We start from the raw sequence: 20,100 nt of genomic DNA, 5'->3' as shown, positions 1-20,100 counted from the left end.
GGGGCCCTCCAACTCTTAGAGGCTGAGTAGAAGAGGAGGGTCCAGCAAAAATCCACAGAAGGAGCAGCCAGTGAGGAGACCCAGAGGGGGTTTCACAGAGGCCCAGCCACTGAAAATACATCAGTGCTCACTTAAAAATGCAACGAAAACAACAAAAACAAAATCACTTTCTTCAGGTAAGTATCACTGAATTTGAGTCACTAATTTATACAAGTGCTATAATTGTACCTCTATCTATACAAGAAACATATTCTATTAATAAAGAATTATGAATAGATAATAGGATCGTGACTATACCAGCAGCTGGTAACGCAGCCTTCTCCTAGGCTAGTGAGATACACCTTGGAATCTTATGGAGCGAGAACGACAAACTGTATGCAGCCATGCTGCCCTGACGTGGAGCTTTGGGGGAATTTTCACTGTATCTGCCTAATGTAGATACTTCTCACAGGGACTGTTCATGACTTAATGTGTATGTTTATATTTGAACATATTGTTCTGGTGCCTTTTGTTTTCGGAATCACTTCAAAATGCACTCCTTCTTACTTCGGATTTTTGCTTGGAAATTTAAAGTTTATTACAGAATATTCTCCAAGTTGAGGAAGACTCCCTTTTCCGTGCCCCTCATAGCCTGGTAGGGGTCATTTCTACACTTATGATGATAATGTATACAACAAACACCACGTTTACACTTGATGTCTGGAAGATTCATTGCCGCTCTCTTGTCTTCATTTCTTTTCCTCTGTGAGTCTGGAAGGAGACCTCTCTTCATCACTTCCTTGTACATGCTCACTCCTTTGGAGAATTATTTTAACATCCTAAGAGAAGAGATTCAAAGAGAAGTCACAAATATTAGTAAATGAGTTAGAATGAATGATCACCTAATATGTGGCAGTGATTAAACAGTAAGTTGTTTTTATTTTTTCCTTTGAGAAAATTGTTCTCTATTTAGCTTGAATCCTGCCTTGCAACTTACTAGTTGTGCCCTTGGAAAGACAGCAAAGATCTTGGAGATTCCATTTCCTCATCTAATAATATCTAATAACAGAGGTGTCATATCAGATTAAATAACATTTGTAAAGGCAGAGTTTGTCAATAATGGGAAAGGCAAAACATTATTTCCCTATCAATCAGTAGCAAACAGTATCCACCTTCTATTAAAGGAAAAGTCTAATGCCAAGTTAATCATGTCTACAGATTTGTAGAATTTTAGAACAGCAGATTATTTTGAGGGTGGGGGGACTATCTCATTTCAGTTTTTTTTTTTTAACATTAGAGATTGAATGATCTGTTTTTCCCACTTAAAATACCCAGCTATGTTACATTTTAAATCATAGATGTTTGTAAAATAAATTTAAGACATTATCACAAGGTAGAAGGGGTACAAGCACGTGTGAAAAATGTAGAATTATATTTATGCAGTTTCTAATTTTTTTTTTTTTAGGCAAGTGCTTTAAGAATATGTTTCTTTTCTTCAGCGCTGAGTTCCAAAGGTTTCTATTTTTGTTTAATTAATTAATTTATTTATTTTTGGCTGTGCCGGGTCCCTGCTGCTTTGAGCGGGCCCTCTCCAAAGAGCAGACACTGAATTCAGGAGTTGAAATGCCAGCTTTTTAGTTCATCCATGTACAATTTTGCACGGCTCAGAAATATTTCCTGTGAACTGCAACCACTAGCAGACCAGCAGTAATAATTATAGTAATAATAATTACTATGTATTGAGTGCTTTCTATCTACCAAGCACGGAGCTATGCACTTTATATGGATTAAGTCATTTCATCCATACAAGGACCCTGTGAGGTATGGTTGATAATTAACCCTATTTTACAGGTGGGGAAACCAAGGCACTACGAGGTCACTTGCCCAAGGTCACACAGTTCGTAAGTGTGAACCCAGTCAGCATGGTCCCTGACTCTGCTCTCCTAACCACAAAGCCAGGCCACCCACCAGAAGGAGCAAAAAATACAACGTATCAAAATAATTACGCACACTCGCTTTTTTTCCCACATGTATTTAAAATGCGTGTTGCTTCCAAACATGAACCTTGTAAACACAGAGCTGTTAGGCGACAACCTTCACTTCCCACTGTTTATAGCAGCAAACAACATTTTAACCTGAAAAACCACACTCTAGTTTTTGCTCTACTTATCTTGAAAGATCTTCAAATAACATCACTGTGGTTAAAGTTCATTTTAAAAATGTGATCTATTTACTTGTACATGGATATCTGGAGCAAAAAAATGATGACAGGATGAGAGTGTTGGTAACTGAGTCTTCAGAGATTTTTTTTTTTCTTTTCCTTTCTTTCTTTTCTTTATTTGCTTAGTGAAAATGAGAATAGAGCACCTTACTGGAAAGGGAACCTCTTTGCTTTTTGAACATCACAGTTAGGCTTTTCAGGTCCAAGGCTCAGCTCTCCTTGGGTCACAATCAGATGAAAGCGCCCGGATTAGATGATAGCGGGTGGTCCATCGCCCTCTCATGAGATTCCAGGGTGGAGCGACAGGGAGGAGATGCAAAGGACCAGGATGGGGAGGGTTGAAGAAGCTGACTCAGTAGAAGCACCTTGGCAATGAAGGAATGAACCATCGGACAGACAGACAGACAGACTGATGAACTCTTTTTCTACTGTTAGAGTATCAGGTGATACCTGAGCTATGAGGCTGGTTCATGGGAGGTCAGATACCCTCCATTTGGGGGGCTCTCAGCCAGAGGAGTCTGCGCACCAGAGAGGATTTGGGGAATGTGCAGAGGTCATTTTGGTCATCAATGCATCAAGGTGCTCCTGGAATATAGTGGGCTGCAGCCCAGAATATCAGACATCCTGCCACAACGGAGTCGGTCCTGTGCTGCTCAAAAACGTCAGGAGTGCTTCAGCTGGGGTGCAAGTTGATAAAACTCCTTCCAAAATGAGGGAAATATGCAAACTAACAAGAGCCCTGTGGACTTCAGCTTTCCCTGGGCGTCAGAACACATCTTCAAGGGACTTGCCTTCGAAGGCAGTCAGTCATCTGTTGGTGGGTTTCTTTTTTCAGGAAAGTGCCAATAGAATCTTCTCTGCAAGTCAATCATATTAAGTCATTCTAAAGTCTCCAGAAGTAAGAATGTTCCCCAAATCGTCCTGACTTTGTAGGGAGTTCTTCTCCCATTATAGGAGGAAATAAGCGTGGCATCGTTTTAGGGTCCTAACTGTTCTTGGTAATGTAAGATAAACCCTATTATATATAATTCTAAGGATTTGAAACTTATTTTACTGGCTTAAAATAGGAGGGCCGTTCCCTGAAATGTGGAACAGAATGTGTAGGATGAAATGCAGTCTCAAGTGATTGGCTTCTGGAACACATCTCACACAGAATGACGGTTGCCCAGGGGAAGGCAAAAGCAGGGAGACACCCACAGCTGGCAGAATGCTGCCCATCCTTTCTGTGACACCGACCCACCCACTTCTCTCCACCCTTTGTCTAGCTCTGATGTGCTCTGTTCCCACTAATTCCAGGGTCATACTGACTTATCCCCTCATCCTAAGTGGGGAAGAAAGCTGGTCTTTATTAACGAAAGTATGGAGTATAAGATGCCGAAAAGGGACCTGTGACATATCAGTCTCAATGTGAAGAGTAAATGCTAGTGGGATGTATGAGTACAATGACTTAGAACATTGCCAACCACATTTCCAAATATTTTGGGCCTGTTTAAATAAAGAGACATAAATAATTTAAAAAAGAGGTCTGTTAAATGTAGAGACATAATGATATGATATGCTTAAGACGCAAAGAAACACTTAGGGACGAAGAAATTCACACCACAGCATGCCCCTGCTCAGAAGCCCTGCCATTCTCCATCGCTTTTCAGATTGAAACTATATTTCCCCACGTGATGTCTGGGTTCTTTGCGATCTGGCCTGATATTACTAATTCAACGGGATCACTCCAAGCCCTTCACAGCCTGCTGTCTGCTCTTCAACCAGTGGGGTTCCACTCCTCCACGCTGCCCAGATTCCACGCCTTCCCCCGGGCCTCTCTTTCCAACCAGGATGTGGTCTCCTCTCCACCCCTACAGCAAAATCCACATAGACCTTCTCTCCCCACCCTCTCAACTTTCTTAAACTCCAGCCATCTTTGAAGACTCAGTTTCTAGCACAAAAAGTCCTATGTTTTGAATTCCTGTAATTTTGCACTTGGGTGTGGTTTACCTTCTATCATTCTGTTATTGATTTAATTCCTGTGAGTAAACATTCTGTTGCAGACAGAAGTGGAATTTGCCTGGGAACAGCAACTGAGTTTGGTACTCATGTTGCTGTCTCCCATGGAAACTTATTTTACTAGCCTCAGTGGTAAGTGCTCAGTATTGAATAGATATCCTAACAGCCATCCTTTCTGTAGTACTTGCCATGTGTCAGATACTGTGCCCCATGCTTTAGAGGCACCATCTCCTTTAATCCTTTCCACAACCCTTTGAATTAGGAATGGGTGTTATCCCCATTTAACAGGTGAGAAAGCCCGGGTCAAGAGAAAGTTAAGGTCCGGTATCTAGTGAGTGGTGGATCCGAGATTCAGTCCCATGACTTTATGATTCCAGAAACTATGTTCTTAAATGCTGTCATCATACTTCACTACTGAAAGTGCTTAGTGTCTGCCAGCTGGTTAGAAATCAATTTCAATTATTGCCAACAGAAGTAATAAAATGTAAAAAGGATCATCAATTGAGAACAAATAAATAGAGGTACAAAGATATTTAAGTCTGGATAGACTGATTTCCGGGCATAGCAGGTTATCACTGAGGGGTCAGGAGAAACGCCTCTTAGATCACTTGCATCTTATCAAAGTGAAAGCGTTTTTATCTTAAACTCAGCAAACTCTTCATAGTCCAATAAACAACTAACAGGAGGCAAATAGGAAGACTTCATGCTGTTAAGTGTGTGAGGCTTGTGAGAGGGTTGTAGCAACCTGCCACACTCTGAAAGGGGGTCACCCCCTGCTTTCTGTAGCCCTTACTGTTGGGGACCCGGGACCTGCCCGGTGGGTGCACATTCAGCACGTGTGTTTGAGATGTGCGTGGTTAAGGTAGCTCTGAGACACAGCTCTTCCTCTCTTCCTTCCTTTGTTCTGCTGACTTGGTCCGGTCTCTTTAGGTTTTGTCCTAAGTTTTTCCATCTTGAACAGTTTCTCTGAGGGAACCCTCACACATTCCTTCATAAGCACTGTCACTGCATGAGCTACAGAGACAATGTGTACCATGATTAGAGTACGGTGAACAAATCAGCACTTGGTTGGGGATCATGGTCCCCTTAGTTCTCTTCGGCAGGGGGACTCTATTTTCCATACTCTTCAATCATAAGCCAGGGCCATTCGATGGCTGGAATAATGCAGAACATGAATACGGCCACCCACCCAACTTTAACAGCCACCTACCTCCAGCCTTCTGTGGTAGACCCAAGTCCTTAGAGTCCCAGTGGGGCAGCTCCATGGTACTATCCCTAGTACTGGTGGTCCTATCTGTAGTACTAATAGTATTATCCATACACTGATAGTCCTATCACGGTACCGGTGTACTGATAGTCACCTCTACTCTGTCTGAACTTGCTGCCATTTGGGTATTGAGGGCTGGCCTTTCTGGCCTGACACCATTACCAGTTTAGCTTCCTCAGACCCTGTTCCAGCCTAGTTCAGCTTCTTCCTTCCTTCTGCTCCTCCACATTTGTGATATCCCACCAAGCCCTGAACCTGAACTCAACCAAATTAAGACTGTATTAGGACCTTGGGGTAATACTCACAGGGATTTTATAGTCTGGATAACTTGAAATCAGATCTTGAATAAAAGGATGCTTCAGAAGAAGAGCAACTTCAATTGGCTCCAGATTCTTGGAACCTAGGTCCTGAAATACTTTTATGAAGTTCTTAAAAGGAAAAAATAAAGAAAGTTGATTAACTTTACAATCCTGATGATATTAAAAGTTTTGTTTTTGAAAGGAATCATCATAATTTCTATATGATGATACATTTGGGGAGAAATTCTACGAACATAGGCTCAAAATTGAGGGATACTTTTCTTGGGTACAGGTTGCCCCTTTTATGAAATAATCTAACCAACCTCTGAATACATGTTCTCTGTCTCTTGGTGGCTGGCAAATCTGTTAGCGTCCTGAGCTTCGTTTGCTCCTCGGAACACTCTGAGTAGTGTTTCCATGGAAATCATTTCCGTGTTCGCATTTTCAGAGATTTCTTCTGCCTTTTCCTCCCCTTCCTCTTGTAATTCCCTTTCTTCACTTATAAAATTGTCCTCAAGTTCAGGATATTCCTCAATGGGTCTCATATCAGTAAAGGAGGAGGTCTGTGCAATTCAATGAAGAGAACATGAAGTCTTTCCAGGAATAGAGATCTTTAGAAAACACCAGTTTGGTCCCGCACTTTTTATGCCCTGGGATGATAGTGCCTACTGCAAACTAGCTAAACAAATCTAGAGATAGAATATGCTGGCTGCACTGGAAATCATGTTGAAATCCCAGACCAGTTCTGCTGGTAGTTGACAAAGGCCTCAGCGTAGGGGCGTTTTACTCACCTCCATACAGGCTTCTGCTCACTACCCTGCCAGATACACCGCATTCCTCAGTGAAAGGACAGTGGAATGAATTTGTGTAACCACTGTTTTACACATGAAGCTAGATTTCTGAACAGGATTTGCTTTGGAAATTGCCTGCAGTCGAGAGGTTGTGGGCAAGTTAATTTCTCAAGCTTGACAGATTCTAAGAAGCTTTGGGAATGTTTGTTTGGACACTGGAGGTTAAACCCGACTAAACATCCAGAAGGGAAAATAGAAAACAAATTGAATACGGACAGATTGGGATTCTTATTGCTGTTCATTGACACTTGGCCAAGAGCCATGAACTCAGAAACCAGCATTCTGAGCATGGGAAAGTAAATTGTTCCTGATGTAATTTCTTACGTATCAAAAGCCTGAAAAATATGCCTACACTTTGATGCCATAATTATTGATCTAGGAATTGATTCTAAAGAACTATTCATGTACACAAAGACTTTTGTATAGGGATGTTCATTCCATGTTACTTACAGCACAAATAGAAAACCTATGGCTCCAAAAATGGGGAATGGTGACATCAGTGATAGAGTCGGTCTGTGGCAGAATACTATGCTGCTGTGAACATTTTGGTTTAGAAGGATACTGAGTGACATGAGAAAACGCTCATGGGATGAGTGCAGAAAGGAAACAGAACACAAATAATAAATATACCAGGATCCTCATTTTCTTATATAGCTATACTTAGAAATGAAAAAAAGAGAAACAGATACATTAAAGAATTGAAAGTAGTTACCTCTGATTGGTCAAACAGCTGATTTCTTTTTCACTTTGTTTTGTATTTTTCAAATTCTTTACAGTAGATTTGTACTTACTGTATTTACTGTTATAAATGTATGTGTGTGTTTCTGATGATGAGGTAATAGATATTCAACAATTTGCCATAGGAAAATGGGCATTTTCAGAATGTTGACTGGTCCAGTGTCAGAGAACACCTGAGGGCTGATTCTCCTTTATTCCGATGAAGGAAAAATGCTAATTTAGGCTTAAAATCAGAGCAGGGTGCCAATACCTGTAAACGCTCAATTCAGTAGAAGCATTAAGTGCATAGATCGCGCAAGTTCTTTCCAAAGAGCCACGTAAGTCCCATGTGTAAAAGGATTATAACACAGCACAGAATTAAGCCTCTGGTTGTCATAAGCCCCTCTGAGGGATTTGCAGGGGCTGAGGATAGTGCAGTAGAGACAGGTTGTATTTGCTCTAGCTCTGTGTGGTCACCTTGCTTTAGTTGGGTTTCCATATCCTTTGGTAAATTGGGAATTTAATCTAATCTTGGAGGGTGGGGGGAGAATGCTCTAGCAGCTGAAGTTTTTGGAATTAAGTACAAATATCTATCATCTGCATATCTATCATCTATCTATCTATGTATCTATTTATCATCTACCTATTATCTATCTATCTATCTATCTATTTGTTCATCCAGCCTCTTATCCATTTTAAACAGTTGAAATACTACTCGGCAGAAATGTGAAACTAGCTTTTTTTGTCTCCATCTAAGAAGCCTGGGAATCATCACACTGGCTACCCGTCAATAATCCCCCCGGGGCGATAGAATATTTGGTGTACTGAAATGAACATAGTCGAGATGTAGAACATCTTGCTGAATGACTGAAGGATGAATGAATTTCTATTCAGAGGGCAGCACAGGTGCTACGTGGAGAAGACAGAGACAGAACCTGTGCGTGAGCACATGACTAGCTGGGCTGGATAAGCAGGCAATACCAAAATTGAACAGAGAAGGAACCTGCTCTCTCTGCACTAGTTCCATAACTACAGAGGGTCCAACTTCTCAAAGACTTGCTATAATCATCATGGGATAAATAGATTTTTTATTTTAGTCAAAAGATAACAGTTTAAACATTTGAGTGAAGAATCCTTAACTTGTTGTATCTGAGGATGCTTTATAAATGTTTGCTATTTTCGCTCTCTAGGGGGCTGGAACAGAATAGACTTAGTGGTTCAGTGGGAGGCGAGGGAGAAGAGGGAGGCCAAGATCAGGACCAAAGGAGCCAGTTCAGCATCCCGGCCGGACTGCAGTGTGTGTGCGAGAGGGGGCTCCCAACAGACGCTCTGAAAGACCACGACTGTGAATGTGGGTGGATGAACAAAACCAGGGATGCTGGTTTGGAGAAAAGCCAGGGCTTCTGAATGAGCAATAATTAGTGGCATCAAAACTCTGTGTGAGTCACATTATCTTCCAAGCAGCGGGGCAGATTGTGGCGCTAGCAAGCACTATGTCACACTCTCAGAGATGGCCCTCGAGGACTCCCAGCAAACGTGCCCCTGGAGTGGTGCCTGACTGTGCATTTCTGCCATTCAGTCTGTTTAGTTCCACATCTCAGAAGGCAGAAGAGAAGATCAGTCCTTAGGACTAATGTGAGCAAAGCATCAATGAGCAGAATGGGATGCACATTTAAGTTTTTTGAAACCCAAGGCCTCAAACCATCTCTGTCAAGATGCTTTAACAAGACTCTCAAAATGTGGGAGGTTCAAGCTCATAATTTATTAACGTCCAATATCACAACCCCAACCTCCACAGGTCAGGGTGAACCATTTTCTCAAATATCAACTTATCTGAAGCTTCACGATGACTAGTGCCTGCTCCCGAGTGCTTTGCTCTTGAGCTTCTTTTAAATTACCCAGAAAGCCGTGGGTTTTAACAGGAGGTCTGTGCCACGGTGAATAAAACAGTGTGAGTAGCAGATATAGACTCAGAAAGAATGAAGTATCAGGGAGATTTCCAGTTGTTTTTTGGAAGGTAAAAGCCGAGATCCCACTAAATGTCTTGGGAGTGAACATAGATCTATTGGAGGTGTTATTTCTGAGCAGGCTCATTTTGCCTTCCTGGGATAAAGTTGCCCAGGGAACTAGAATACAGTTGGAAAGGGCACAGAAAGGGGGCGGCATAATTGGAGGCAGGATGGCGAGGGCTATAGGAGTAGGCAAGAATGAGGAAGGTGGGTGGATCCTGTATTTCAAAAGCTCCTATGGTTCACTCCCAGCCAGGAGTAGTCCTGTGTGTGTGGTGTGTGACAGACCTGTGCCCCATCCCTGCCCAACCATGGTTTCATCTCTGTTGTGCAGTGGTCATGGGGCAGCTCCTGCGCAGTGTCCTTGGGCTTTAAAAGAGCTCTTGAGAGAAGTACTCCAGGGGAGTTGCTTCCTGGATGGGCACGAGCTCCCGGTGAATGACCCACTGGGTCAGGGACAGAAGGGATGCAGTGCCTTCCTGTGCTAGCTGGCTTGGCTGCTACCCACCCAGAGAGCTGTCTGTTGCTATGGCAACCATTGTAGCACATACTTCCTTTTCCTGGTCTTTCTGGCTAGGTGCGGCCTCCTGACCCTGCTGTTGCCTCTGCCTCTGGAATGTCTGCTCTCCTCCTCTCTACCTGGGAGACGGGAGTCCCTCCCTTCCTTCTCTCTTCGTCTCTTTCTCCCCTTCTTTCCCTGCCATGTTCACAAACACTAATCGAGTATTTGCTGTGTGCATTACTGAGCACTTGCTACTTTGGAGGACATAAAGATGGGTAACAAGTCATCCCCAACGCAAGGTAGGAAGAACAGCAGTAGGATTCAATAGATAAACCACCCCCTGCCTGAATGACTAGTTCTCCTTACTTCCCTCCTTTGCCCCCTACAGTCTGTCCTGTATGGGGGTACATTTTAAATCAAACGACCCTGCTCCGGTGACTTCTCATCTCATCTCTGGACACAGTCAAAGCCAGCGCCCCTCCAGGGCCCCTCGGAGCCCTCTCCCCCTCACTAGCCTTGCCTGCTACTCTCCTCCAGCTCAATCCTCCCCAACTACGCTGGCTGACTTGCGGTCCCTTAGGGTCCACCGGGCATGACCCACTTGAGAGATTTTGCACTTACTGCTGTCTTCACTTAAAATGCGCTTCCGCCAGGGGTCTATCTGCAAGGCCCTCTCCCTCACCAGTCTGGGCCTCTGCTTCCATGTCTTTTCACAGAGAGACCTTCTGTGACCATTCTATTTAACACGGCAACTCCCACCCAGACTCCTATATTTTTCCCTCTATTCTTTATTCCCCATGGTGTCTATCACCATTTGCCGTAGTCTTTATTTTACTTGCTTTATCCCCAGAGGTGCTGGATGAATGTTTGCTGAGTAAATGCACAGGTGCATGTGATGGTGCTCAGCCTTGCCGGAGAGGATCTGGATGTAAATGGGGCCCAGTTGCGGGAATGCCCCGTGGGTCAGGGGAAGCTTCATGAATGATCTGGCCTTGGGTACTGGGGAGCCCTCGAACCTTTCCAGATGAGCTGACGCGTACTCCAGGTGGAGGGGATAGCAAGAGCAAAGGTACGGAGGTGGCAAAGAAGAAGGTTTAGACCCCTCTTTTGATCTGTAAAGCCCCATGTTAATCTGTCCTTTATTCTGTGTTCCCTCCATGTGTGGACCATCATTCTCCCATTCTTTCCTGTATGGATAAGGGCAATTAGATGGAATCCCTTTAGTGGAGCAAATTTGGCTTCTTCTATATCCTTTGCAGATCACAGGGCTACACAGAGGGTAGGATTTACAAAGCTAATTAATGAAGTGATTGATTGCTCCACTAAGTGAAAGGTTTACTGAGCTCTTTAGCAGTAAGTGAGATTCAGGAAGGCAGGTTAGGGGATGCAGAGCAAGACAGATGGCCCTGCCCACAGGGTGCCCAGAGTCCAGAAAGGAAGCTGACCCTGTAGACGTAGTTATCTATGAGGATTATGGTGAAGGGGGGCGCACAGCATGCTATGGGAACACAGGGCAGGGTTGCCTGCCACCATTCCAGGTCAGGGAAGGTCTCCCTGAGGACAGGTTGAGACCTCCAGGCAGGTTATGATCCATGCCAGTGTTGGGTGAAGGAGACCCAATCTGTAGAGAGATGTAGGCAGACCACATCTAACTCGTCATTTATTTGGGAAAATGTAAATGGTCTTCCTATGTTCTAAGAAGACAGCATTCTTGAGTGGAAATAACAATAACTCCTTCCTGAACTTTCTGTCACTGTGTCAGTGTTAACGCTGAGTCTAAAGTACATCGAGGTGAAGAGCCTTGAGTTGTCAGCTTCCTAGGCAGCACTCTGGCCTCGCCCTGCCCCTGATGGAAGGGGTAGGACATCCTCTGGGTCATCTGCTCAGGGCTGAAATATAGGGCTGCCTGTAAAAGAGTCTATGTCTTCTGGGGTGTGAAAGCTGTCATAGGAACTTCCCATTGTTTTCTCAGACAACCCATTATACTCTGTTTTGACAAACATGTGTGAAAGGAAAAGAACTGCAGCTAGGACATCCGAGGAGTCTGAACTGTGCAGCATCCCTCTCCCCTCTGGGTCCACAAAGAAGAGCAGAAAAAATCATTCCATCATGAGGGCCACTGCTCTGTCCCAAAAGGTCAGGTGAAGAGTAAAAAGTCATGCCAATGGACACCTAATAAGTGTATTAGTCATTTCCCTGTTCTGAGGCTTTTCTACCTCCCCCCAAACAGGAAATGTCAACCCTTTAGAAATCGACAGGGGGATGTGAGGTTTTATTGGGCATTAAGCTTTTCTGTCACTGGATGCAGGTGATACAAAGTGCCTGTGGAATTCAGGTGGCCGGGTTTGGGCCTGAAATACTATCAAGTGTCATATGCATGTGGGATGTGTCTGAGGCCTGAACTTGTTTTACATAGAATTTCCACAGAGTGTGACAAATAGTCTGGGTTGATACCCAGTTCTTTCATTTCTCAGGATCAGCACTTCATGCAAAGTAAAGGCTGCCCTTTACAGAGCAAACTTCGGTTTCACCAAAGAAACTTTGAGCAAATTTGGATTTAACTACCAAAACATTTTTTAGATAGTGGGTCCCTGGTTCTTAATCCAATTGAGTAAGGCGTTATCGAAGACCTAGTAAAGCATCGTGTGAGGAACCTGGGAAAATACAGAGATTGATAAAAGCCAGTCTTTGTTCTTAGAAGTTTAGGATCTTTTGGAATCCCCTCCAGACCCCAACGCTAGTCCATTTCTGGACCACAATTACCTTTTCTGCACCAAGAGGAGGCCTTTCAATTGGCTGGAAGACGTGAGTCCCAGTGGCCACACTGAGGGCCCTGTAGACCCCTTCCACACTGTCTGGATGGCAAGCAAAATAAAGCAGCATCTGTGTATAGTCAAGCTGAGGTGGATCCTTCTCACAGTCAGCAAATAATCTAAAGAAAAACTGTCACACAAAAGAATTTCAGCCACAGGTCAAATGCATACACTTCGGTAGACAGTAGATGGACGGGCAATGAAGAATCCCTCCCAAAGTTTTGGAATACGGTCACTTTCTGAGGACTGAATTACTATAATTAACATGTAATGAATGGTATGAACTGAAGAGTATGCTAAGTAAAAAAACATAAAATGTAGGGCTAGAAACATTCTGATGTTAAAGAAAATTGTATGCTAATCAATGGTACCGACATACTTCGGAATGAATGTGCTAATTAAGGTGGCAGGGATGACATGTTAAGTACGAAAAGGGAGCAAGGACCCCTCTGTCCATCCTCAGCTCCATCCTGACAAACTGGGCCCTGACTCCCAACCATGAAGCTTCTGGTACATCTCACTCCCTGGGGAGTAGGGAGAAGGCAGGGAACAATGCCCAAAGCCACTGGAACTTGAGCCATTAGACTCTTTAAACTGGCCCACGTTGCACTGAACTCCCCAGACTATTGACTGTAATGTGACTTCTTCCAGTGTAGACTCCCATGCGGAAAGAGTGTGCTTATCACTGAATATCAGCTTGTTTGGCAAGTCTCTCTCGTATCCTAAATGACTGAGCTGACGCTCAGATCTAGATGCAGTGTCTCATGCATTTGACAGCGTGAGGAGTTAGTGCTCCGGGACCTAATATCCTCTGGGGCCCCGCAAATCCTAGGCCTAGCTCTGGGACACAGAGGTCACACTTAAGCAACTACGCGGCCCTGTTTGGGGAGGTGACTGGCTCTTCTCAAACATTTGCATGCAGTGACCTGGAGAATCTTTTTTTTTTTTTTTTTTTAATAAATATGTCTGTTTATAAAGTCATGGAACTGATTTTTTTAACATCTTAATTGTAGTATAATTGCTTTATATTGTTTAGTTTCTGCTGTATAACAAAGTAAATCAGCTATACGTATACATATATTCCCATATCTCCTCCCTCTTGTGTCTCCCTCCCACCCTCCCTATCTCACCCCTCCAGGCGGTCACAAAGCACCGAGCTCATCTCCCTGTGCTATGCAGCTGCTTCCCACTAGCCATTCATCTTACATTTGGTAGTGTATATATGTCCATGCTACTCTTGCACTTCTTCCCAGCTTACACCTCCCCTCCCCATGTCCTCAAGTCCATTCTCTATGTCTGCGTATTTATTCCTGTCCTGCCCCTAGGTTTGTCAGAACCATTTTCTTTTTTTTTTTTTAATTCCATACATATGTGTTAGCATACGGTATTTGTTCTTCTCTCAATTTCGTTTCTTTTTATGGCTGAGTAATATTCCATTGTATATATGTGCCATGTCTTCTTTATCCATTCATTTGTCGATGGACACTTAGGTTGCATCCATGTCCTGGTTATTGTAAATACAGGTGAAATGAAGATTGTGGTACATGTCTCTTTATTATTATTATTATTATTTATTTATTTTTTTGCAGTACGCGGGCCTCTCACTGTTGTGGCCTCTCCCATTGTGGAGCACAGGCTCCGGACGCGCAGGCTCAGCAGCCATGGCTCACGGGCCCAGCCGCTCCGAGGCATGTGGGATCTTCCAGGACCAGGGCAGAAACCCGCGTCCCTTGCATCGGCAGGCAGACTCTCAACCACTGCGCCACCAGGGAAGCCCCCGTGTCTCTTTTTAAATTATGGTTCTCAAGGTATATGCCTAGTAGTTCTATTTTTAGTTTCTTAAGGAACATTCATACTGTTCTCCATAGTGGCTGTATCAATTTACAGTCCCACCAAGAGTGCAAGTGGGTTCCCTTTTCTCCACACCCTCTCCAGCATTTATTGTTTATAGATTTTTTGATGATGGCCATTCTGACCAGTGTGAGGTGATACCTCATTGTAGTTTTGATTTGCATTCCTCTAATGATTAGTGATGTTGAACATCCTTTCATGTGTTTGTTGGCAATCTGTATATCTTTTTTGGAGAAATGTCTATTTAGGTCTTCTGCCCATTTTTGGATTGAGTGCTCTGTGTTTTGATATTGAGCTGCTTGTATATTTTGGATATTAATCCTTTGTCAGTTGCTTCGTTTGAAAATATTTTCTCCCATTCTGAGGGTTGTCTTTTAGTCTTGGTTATAGTTTCCTTCACTGTGCAAAAGTTTTTAAGTTTCATTAGGTCCCATTTGTTTATTTTTGTTTTTATTTCCATTTCTCTAGGAGGTGGGTCAAAAAAGATCTTACTGTGATTTATGTCAAAGAGTGTTCTTCCTATGTTTCCCTCTATGAGTTTTATAGTGTCCAGTCTTACATTTAGGTCTTTAATCCATTTTGAGTTTATTTTTGTGTATGGTGTTAGGGAGTGTTCTAATTTCATTCTTTTACATGTAGCTGTCCAGTTTTCCCAGCACCACTTATTGAAGAGCCTGTCTTTTCTCCAATGTATATTCTTGCCTCCTTTACCAAAGATAAGGTGACTGGGCTTCCCTGGTGGTGGAGTCCGCCTGCTGATGCAGGGGACACAGGTTCGTGCCCTGGTCCAGGAGGAGCCCACATGCTGCGAAGCGGCTAGGCCTGTGAGCCATGGCTGCTGAGCCTGTGCGTCCGGAGCCTGTGCTCCGCAACAGGAGAGGCCACAACAGTGAGAAGCCATGTACCACAAAAAAAAAAAAAAAAAAAGATAAGGTAACCATATGTGTGTGGGTTTATCTCTAGGCTTTCTATCCTGTTCCATTGATCTATATTTCTGTTTTTGTTCCAGTACCATACTGTCTTGATTACTGTAGCTTTGTAGTATAGTCTGAAGTCAGGGAACCTGATTCCTCCAGCTCCGTTTTTCTTTCTCAAGATTGCTTTCACTATTTGGGGTCTTTTTTGTTTCCATACATATTGTGAAATTTTTTGTTCTAGTTCTGTGAAAAGTGACATTGGTAGTTTGATAGGGATTGCATTGAATCTGTAGATTGCTTTAGTCATTTTCACAGTGTTGATTCTTCCAATCCAAGAACATGGTATATCTCTCCATCTGTATCATCTTGAATTGCTTTCATCAGTGTCTTATAGTTTTCTGCATACAGGTTTCTTGTCTTCTTAGGTAGGTTTATCCCTAGGTATTTTATTCTTTTTGTTGCAGTGGTAAGTGGGAGTGTTTCCTTAATTTCTCTTTCAGATTTTTCATCATTAGTGTATAGGAATGCAAGAGATTTCTGTGCATTAATTTTGTATCCTGCTACTTTACCAAATGCATTGATTAGCTCTAGTAGTTTTCTGGTAGCATCTTTAGGATTCTCTGTGTATAGTATTATGTCATCTGCAAACAGTGACAGCTTTACTTCTTCTTTTCCATTTTGGATTCCTTTTATTTCTTTTTCTTCTCTGATTGCTGTGGCTAAAACTTCCAAAACTATGTTGAATAATAGTGGTGAGTGTGGGCAATCTTGTCTTTTCCTGATCTAAGTGGAATGGTTTCAGTTTTTCACCATTGAGAATGATGCTGGCTGTGGGTTTGTCATATATGGTCTTTATTATGTTGAAGTAAGTTCCCTCTATGCCTACTTTCTGGAGGGTTTTTATCATATATGGGTGTTGAATTTTGTCAAAAGCTTTATCTGCATCTATTGAGATGATCATATGGTATTTCTCCTTCACTTTGTTAATATGGTTTATCACATTGATTGATTTGTTTATATTGAAGAATCCTTGCGTTCCTGAGATAAACCCCAGTTGATCATCATGTATGATCCTTTTAATGTGCTGTTGTATTCTGTTTGCTAGTATTTTTTTGAGGATTTTTGCATCTCTGTTCATCAGTGATATTGACCTATAGTTTTCTTTTTTTGTGACATCTTTTGTCTGGTTTTGGTATCAGGGTGATGGTGGCCTTGTAGAATGAGTTTGGGAGTGTTCCTCCCTGTGCTATATTTTGGAAGAGTTAGAGAAGGATAGGTGTTAGCTCTTCTCTAAAAGTTTGATAGAATTTGCCTGGGAAGCTGTCTGGTCCTGGGCTTTTGTTTGTTGGAAGATTTTTAATTTCAGTGCCTGTGATTGTTCTGTTTATATTTTCTATTTCTTCCTGATTCAGTATCCAAAGGTTGTGCTTTCCTAAGTATTTTTCCATTTCTTCCAGGTTGTCCATTTTACTGGTATAGAGTTGCTTGTAGTAGTCTCTTAGGATGCTTTGTGTTTCTGCAGTGTCTGTTGTAACTTCTCCTTTTTCATTTCTAATTTTATGATTTGAGTACACTCCCTCTTTTCCTTGATGAGTTTGCTAATGATTTATCAATTTTGTTTACCTTCTGAAAGAACCAGCTTTTAGTTTTATTGATCTTTGCTATTGTTTCCTTCATTTTTTTTCATTTATTTCTGATCTGATCTTTATGATTTATTTCCTTTTTCTAACTTTGTGGTTCTTTTTGTTCTTCTTTCTCTAATTGCTTTAGGTGTAAGGTTAGGTTGTTTATTTGAGATTTTTCTTGTTTCTTGAGGTAAGATTGTATTGCTATAAACTTCCTTCTTAGAACTGCTTTTGCTGCATCACATAGGTTTTGGGTCGTCATGTTTTCATTGTCATTTGTTTCTAGGTATTTTTTAAATTTCCTCTTTGATTTCTTCAGTGATCTCTTAGTTATTTAGTAGTGTATTGTTTAGCCTCCATGTGTTTGTATTTTTTACAGTTTTTTTCCTGTAATTGATATCTAGTCTCATAGCGTTGTGGTCGGAAAAGATACTTGATACAATTTCAATTTTCTTAAATTTACAAAGGCTTGATTTGTGACCCAGGATATGATCTATCCTGGAGAATGTTCCATGAGCACTTGAGAAGAAAGTGTATTCTGTTGTTTTTGGATGGAATGTCCTATAAATATCATTTAAGTCCATCTTGTTTAATGTGTCATTTAAAGCTTGTGTTTCCTTATTTATTTTCATTTTGGATGATCTGTCTATTGGTGAAAGTGGGGTGTTAAAGTCTCCTACTATGATTGTGTTACTGTCAATTTCCCCTTTTATGGCTGTTAGTATTTGCCTTATGTATTGCTGTGCTCCTATGTTGGGTGCATCAGTATTTACAACTGTTATATCTTCTTTGATTGATCCTTTGATCATTATGTAGTGTCCTTCTTTGTCTCTTGTAATAGTCTTTATTTTAAAGTTTATTTTGTCTGATATGAGAATTGCTACTCCAGCTTTCTTTTGATTTCCATTTGCATGCTATATATTTTTCCCTCCCCTCACTTTAAGTCTGTATGTGTCCCTAGGTCTGAAGTGGGTCTCTTGTAGACTGCATATATACAGGTCTTGTTTTTGTATCCATTCAGCCAGTCTATGTTTTTTGGTGGCAGCATTTAATCCATTTACATTTAAGGTAATTATTGATATGTACATTGCTATTACCATTTTCTTAATTGTTTTGGGTTTGTTATTGTAGTTCTTTTCCTTCTCTTGTGTTTCCTGCCTAGAGAAGTTCCTTTAGCATTTCTTGTAAAGCTGGTTTGGTGATGCTGAATTCTCTTAGCTTTTGCTTTTCTGTAAAGGTTTTAATTTCTCCGTCAAATCTGAATGAGATTCTTGCTGGGTAGAGTAATATTGGTTGTAGGTTTTTCCCTTTCATCACTTTAAATATGTCCTGCCACTCCCTTCTGTCTTGCAGAGTTTCTGCTGAAAGATCAGCTGTTAACCTTATGGGGATTCCCCTGTATGTTATTTGTTGCTTTCCCCTTGCTGCTTTTAATATTTTTTCTTTGTATTTAATTTTTGATAGTTTGATTAATATGTATCTTGGTGTGTTTCTCCTTGGATTTATCCTGTATGGCACTCTCTGTGCTTCCTGGAGTTGATTGACTATTTCCTTTCCCATATTAGGGAAGTTTTTAACTATAATCTCTTCAAATATTTTGTTAGTCCTTTTTTTTATTCTCTTCTTCTTCTGGGACCCCTATAATTCTAATGTTGGTGCATTTAATGTTGTCCCAGAGGTCTCTAAGACTGTCCTCAATTCTTTTCATGCTTTCTTCTTTATTCTGCTCTGCAGTAGTTATTTCCACTATTTTATCATCCAGGTCACTTGTCCGTTCTTCTGCCTCAGTTATTCTGCTATTGATTCCTTCTAGAGCATTTTTAATTTCATTTATTGTGTTGTTCCTCACTGTTTGTTTGCTTGTTAGTTCTTCTAGGTCCTTGTTAAACGTTTCTTGTATTTTCTCCATTCTATTTACAAGATTTTGCATCATCTTTACTACCATTACTGTGAATTCTTTTTCAAGTAGACTCCCTCTTTCCTCTTCATTTGTTTGGTCTGGTGGGTTTTTACTTTGCTCCTTCATCTGCTGCATATTTCTCTGTTTTCTCATTTTCCTTAACTTACTGTGTTTTGAGTCTCCTTTTTGCAGGCTGCAGGTTCGTAGTTCCCGTTGTTTTTGGTTTCTGCCCCCAGTGGATGAGGTTGGTCCAGTGGGTTGTGTAGGCTTCCTGGTGGAGGGCACTGGTGCCTGTGTTCTGGTGGATGAGGCTGGATCTTGTCTTTCTGCTGGGCAGGGTTGCATCCAGTGGTAGGTTTTGAAGTGTCTGTGAACTTACTATGATTTTAGGCAGCCTCTTTGCTAATGGGTGGGATTGTGTTTGTCTTGCTGGCTGTTTGGCATAGGGTGTCCAGCAGTGGAGATTACTGGTCATTGAGTGGAGCTGGGTCTTTGCATTGAGATGGAGATCTCTGGGAGAGCTCTCGCCGATTGATATTACATGGGGCCAGGAGGTCTCTGGTGGTCCAATGTCCTGAACTCAGCTCTCCCACCTCAGAGGCTAAGGCCTGACAGCTCGCCAGAGCACCAAAACCCTGTCAGTCACACAGCTCAGAAGAAAAGGGAGGGAAAAACATTACATAAAATAAAATAAAGTTATTAAAATAAAAAGTTTTTTAAAAATTATTTTAAAAAGAGTAATTAAAAAGAAAAAGAGAGAAGCCAAACCAATAAACAAATCCACTAATGATAACAAGTGCTAAAAACTATACTAAGATACACATAAAAATCAGAAACTATTCAATCACATACAACAAACCCCAAGTCTACAGTTGCTCTCAAAGTCCACCACCTCAATTTTGGGATGATTCATTGTCTGTTCAGGTATTCCACAGATGCAGGGTACATCAAGTTGATTGTGGAGATTTAATCTGCTGCTCCTGAGGCTGCTGGGAGAGATTTCCCTTTCTCTTCTTTGTTTGCACAGCTCCTGGGGCTCAGCTTTGGATTTGGCCCCGCCTCTCTGCATAGGTCACCTTCTGGCACCTGTTCTTTGCCCACACCAGAGGGTGTTAAAGGAGCGGCTGCTTAGGGGGCTCTGGCTCTCTGAG

At 42.0% G+C, this 20,100-nt stretch overlaps 1 protein-coding gene across 1 annotated transcript in view; it reads right to left on the bottom strand.

Annotated features, from left to right (window-relative positions):
- Positions 1 to 728: 728 nt before the first annotated feature.
- The window catches only part of SPEF2 (sperm flagellar 2), a 171,036-nt gene continuing 151,664 nt past the window's right edge, over positions 729 to 20,100 (bottom strand). Inside the window, 4 exon segments of the mRNA XM_067730508.1 lie at positions 729 to 818; positions 5,771 to 5,893; positions 6,088 to 6,327; positions 12,607 to 12,786. Coding sequence (XP_067586609.1) covers positions 729 to 818; positions 5,771 to 5,893; positions 6,088 to 6,327; positions 12,607 to 12,786 — 633 coding nt within the window.

The sequence above is a fragment of the Pseudorca crassidens genome, chromosome 3, assembly GCF_039906515.1.
Source record: "Pseudorca crassidens isolate mPseCra1 chromosome 3, mPseCra1.hap1, whole genome shotgun sequence".
Taxonomy (NCBI): Eukaryota; Metazoa; Chordata; class Mammalia; order Artiodactyla; family Delphinidae; genus Pseudorca; species Pseudorca crassidens.
Note: the sequence above shows the minus strand (reverse complement) of the source record. Positions and strands in the feature narration are given on the sequence as shown.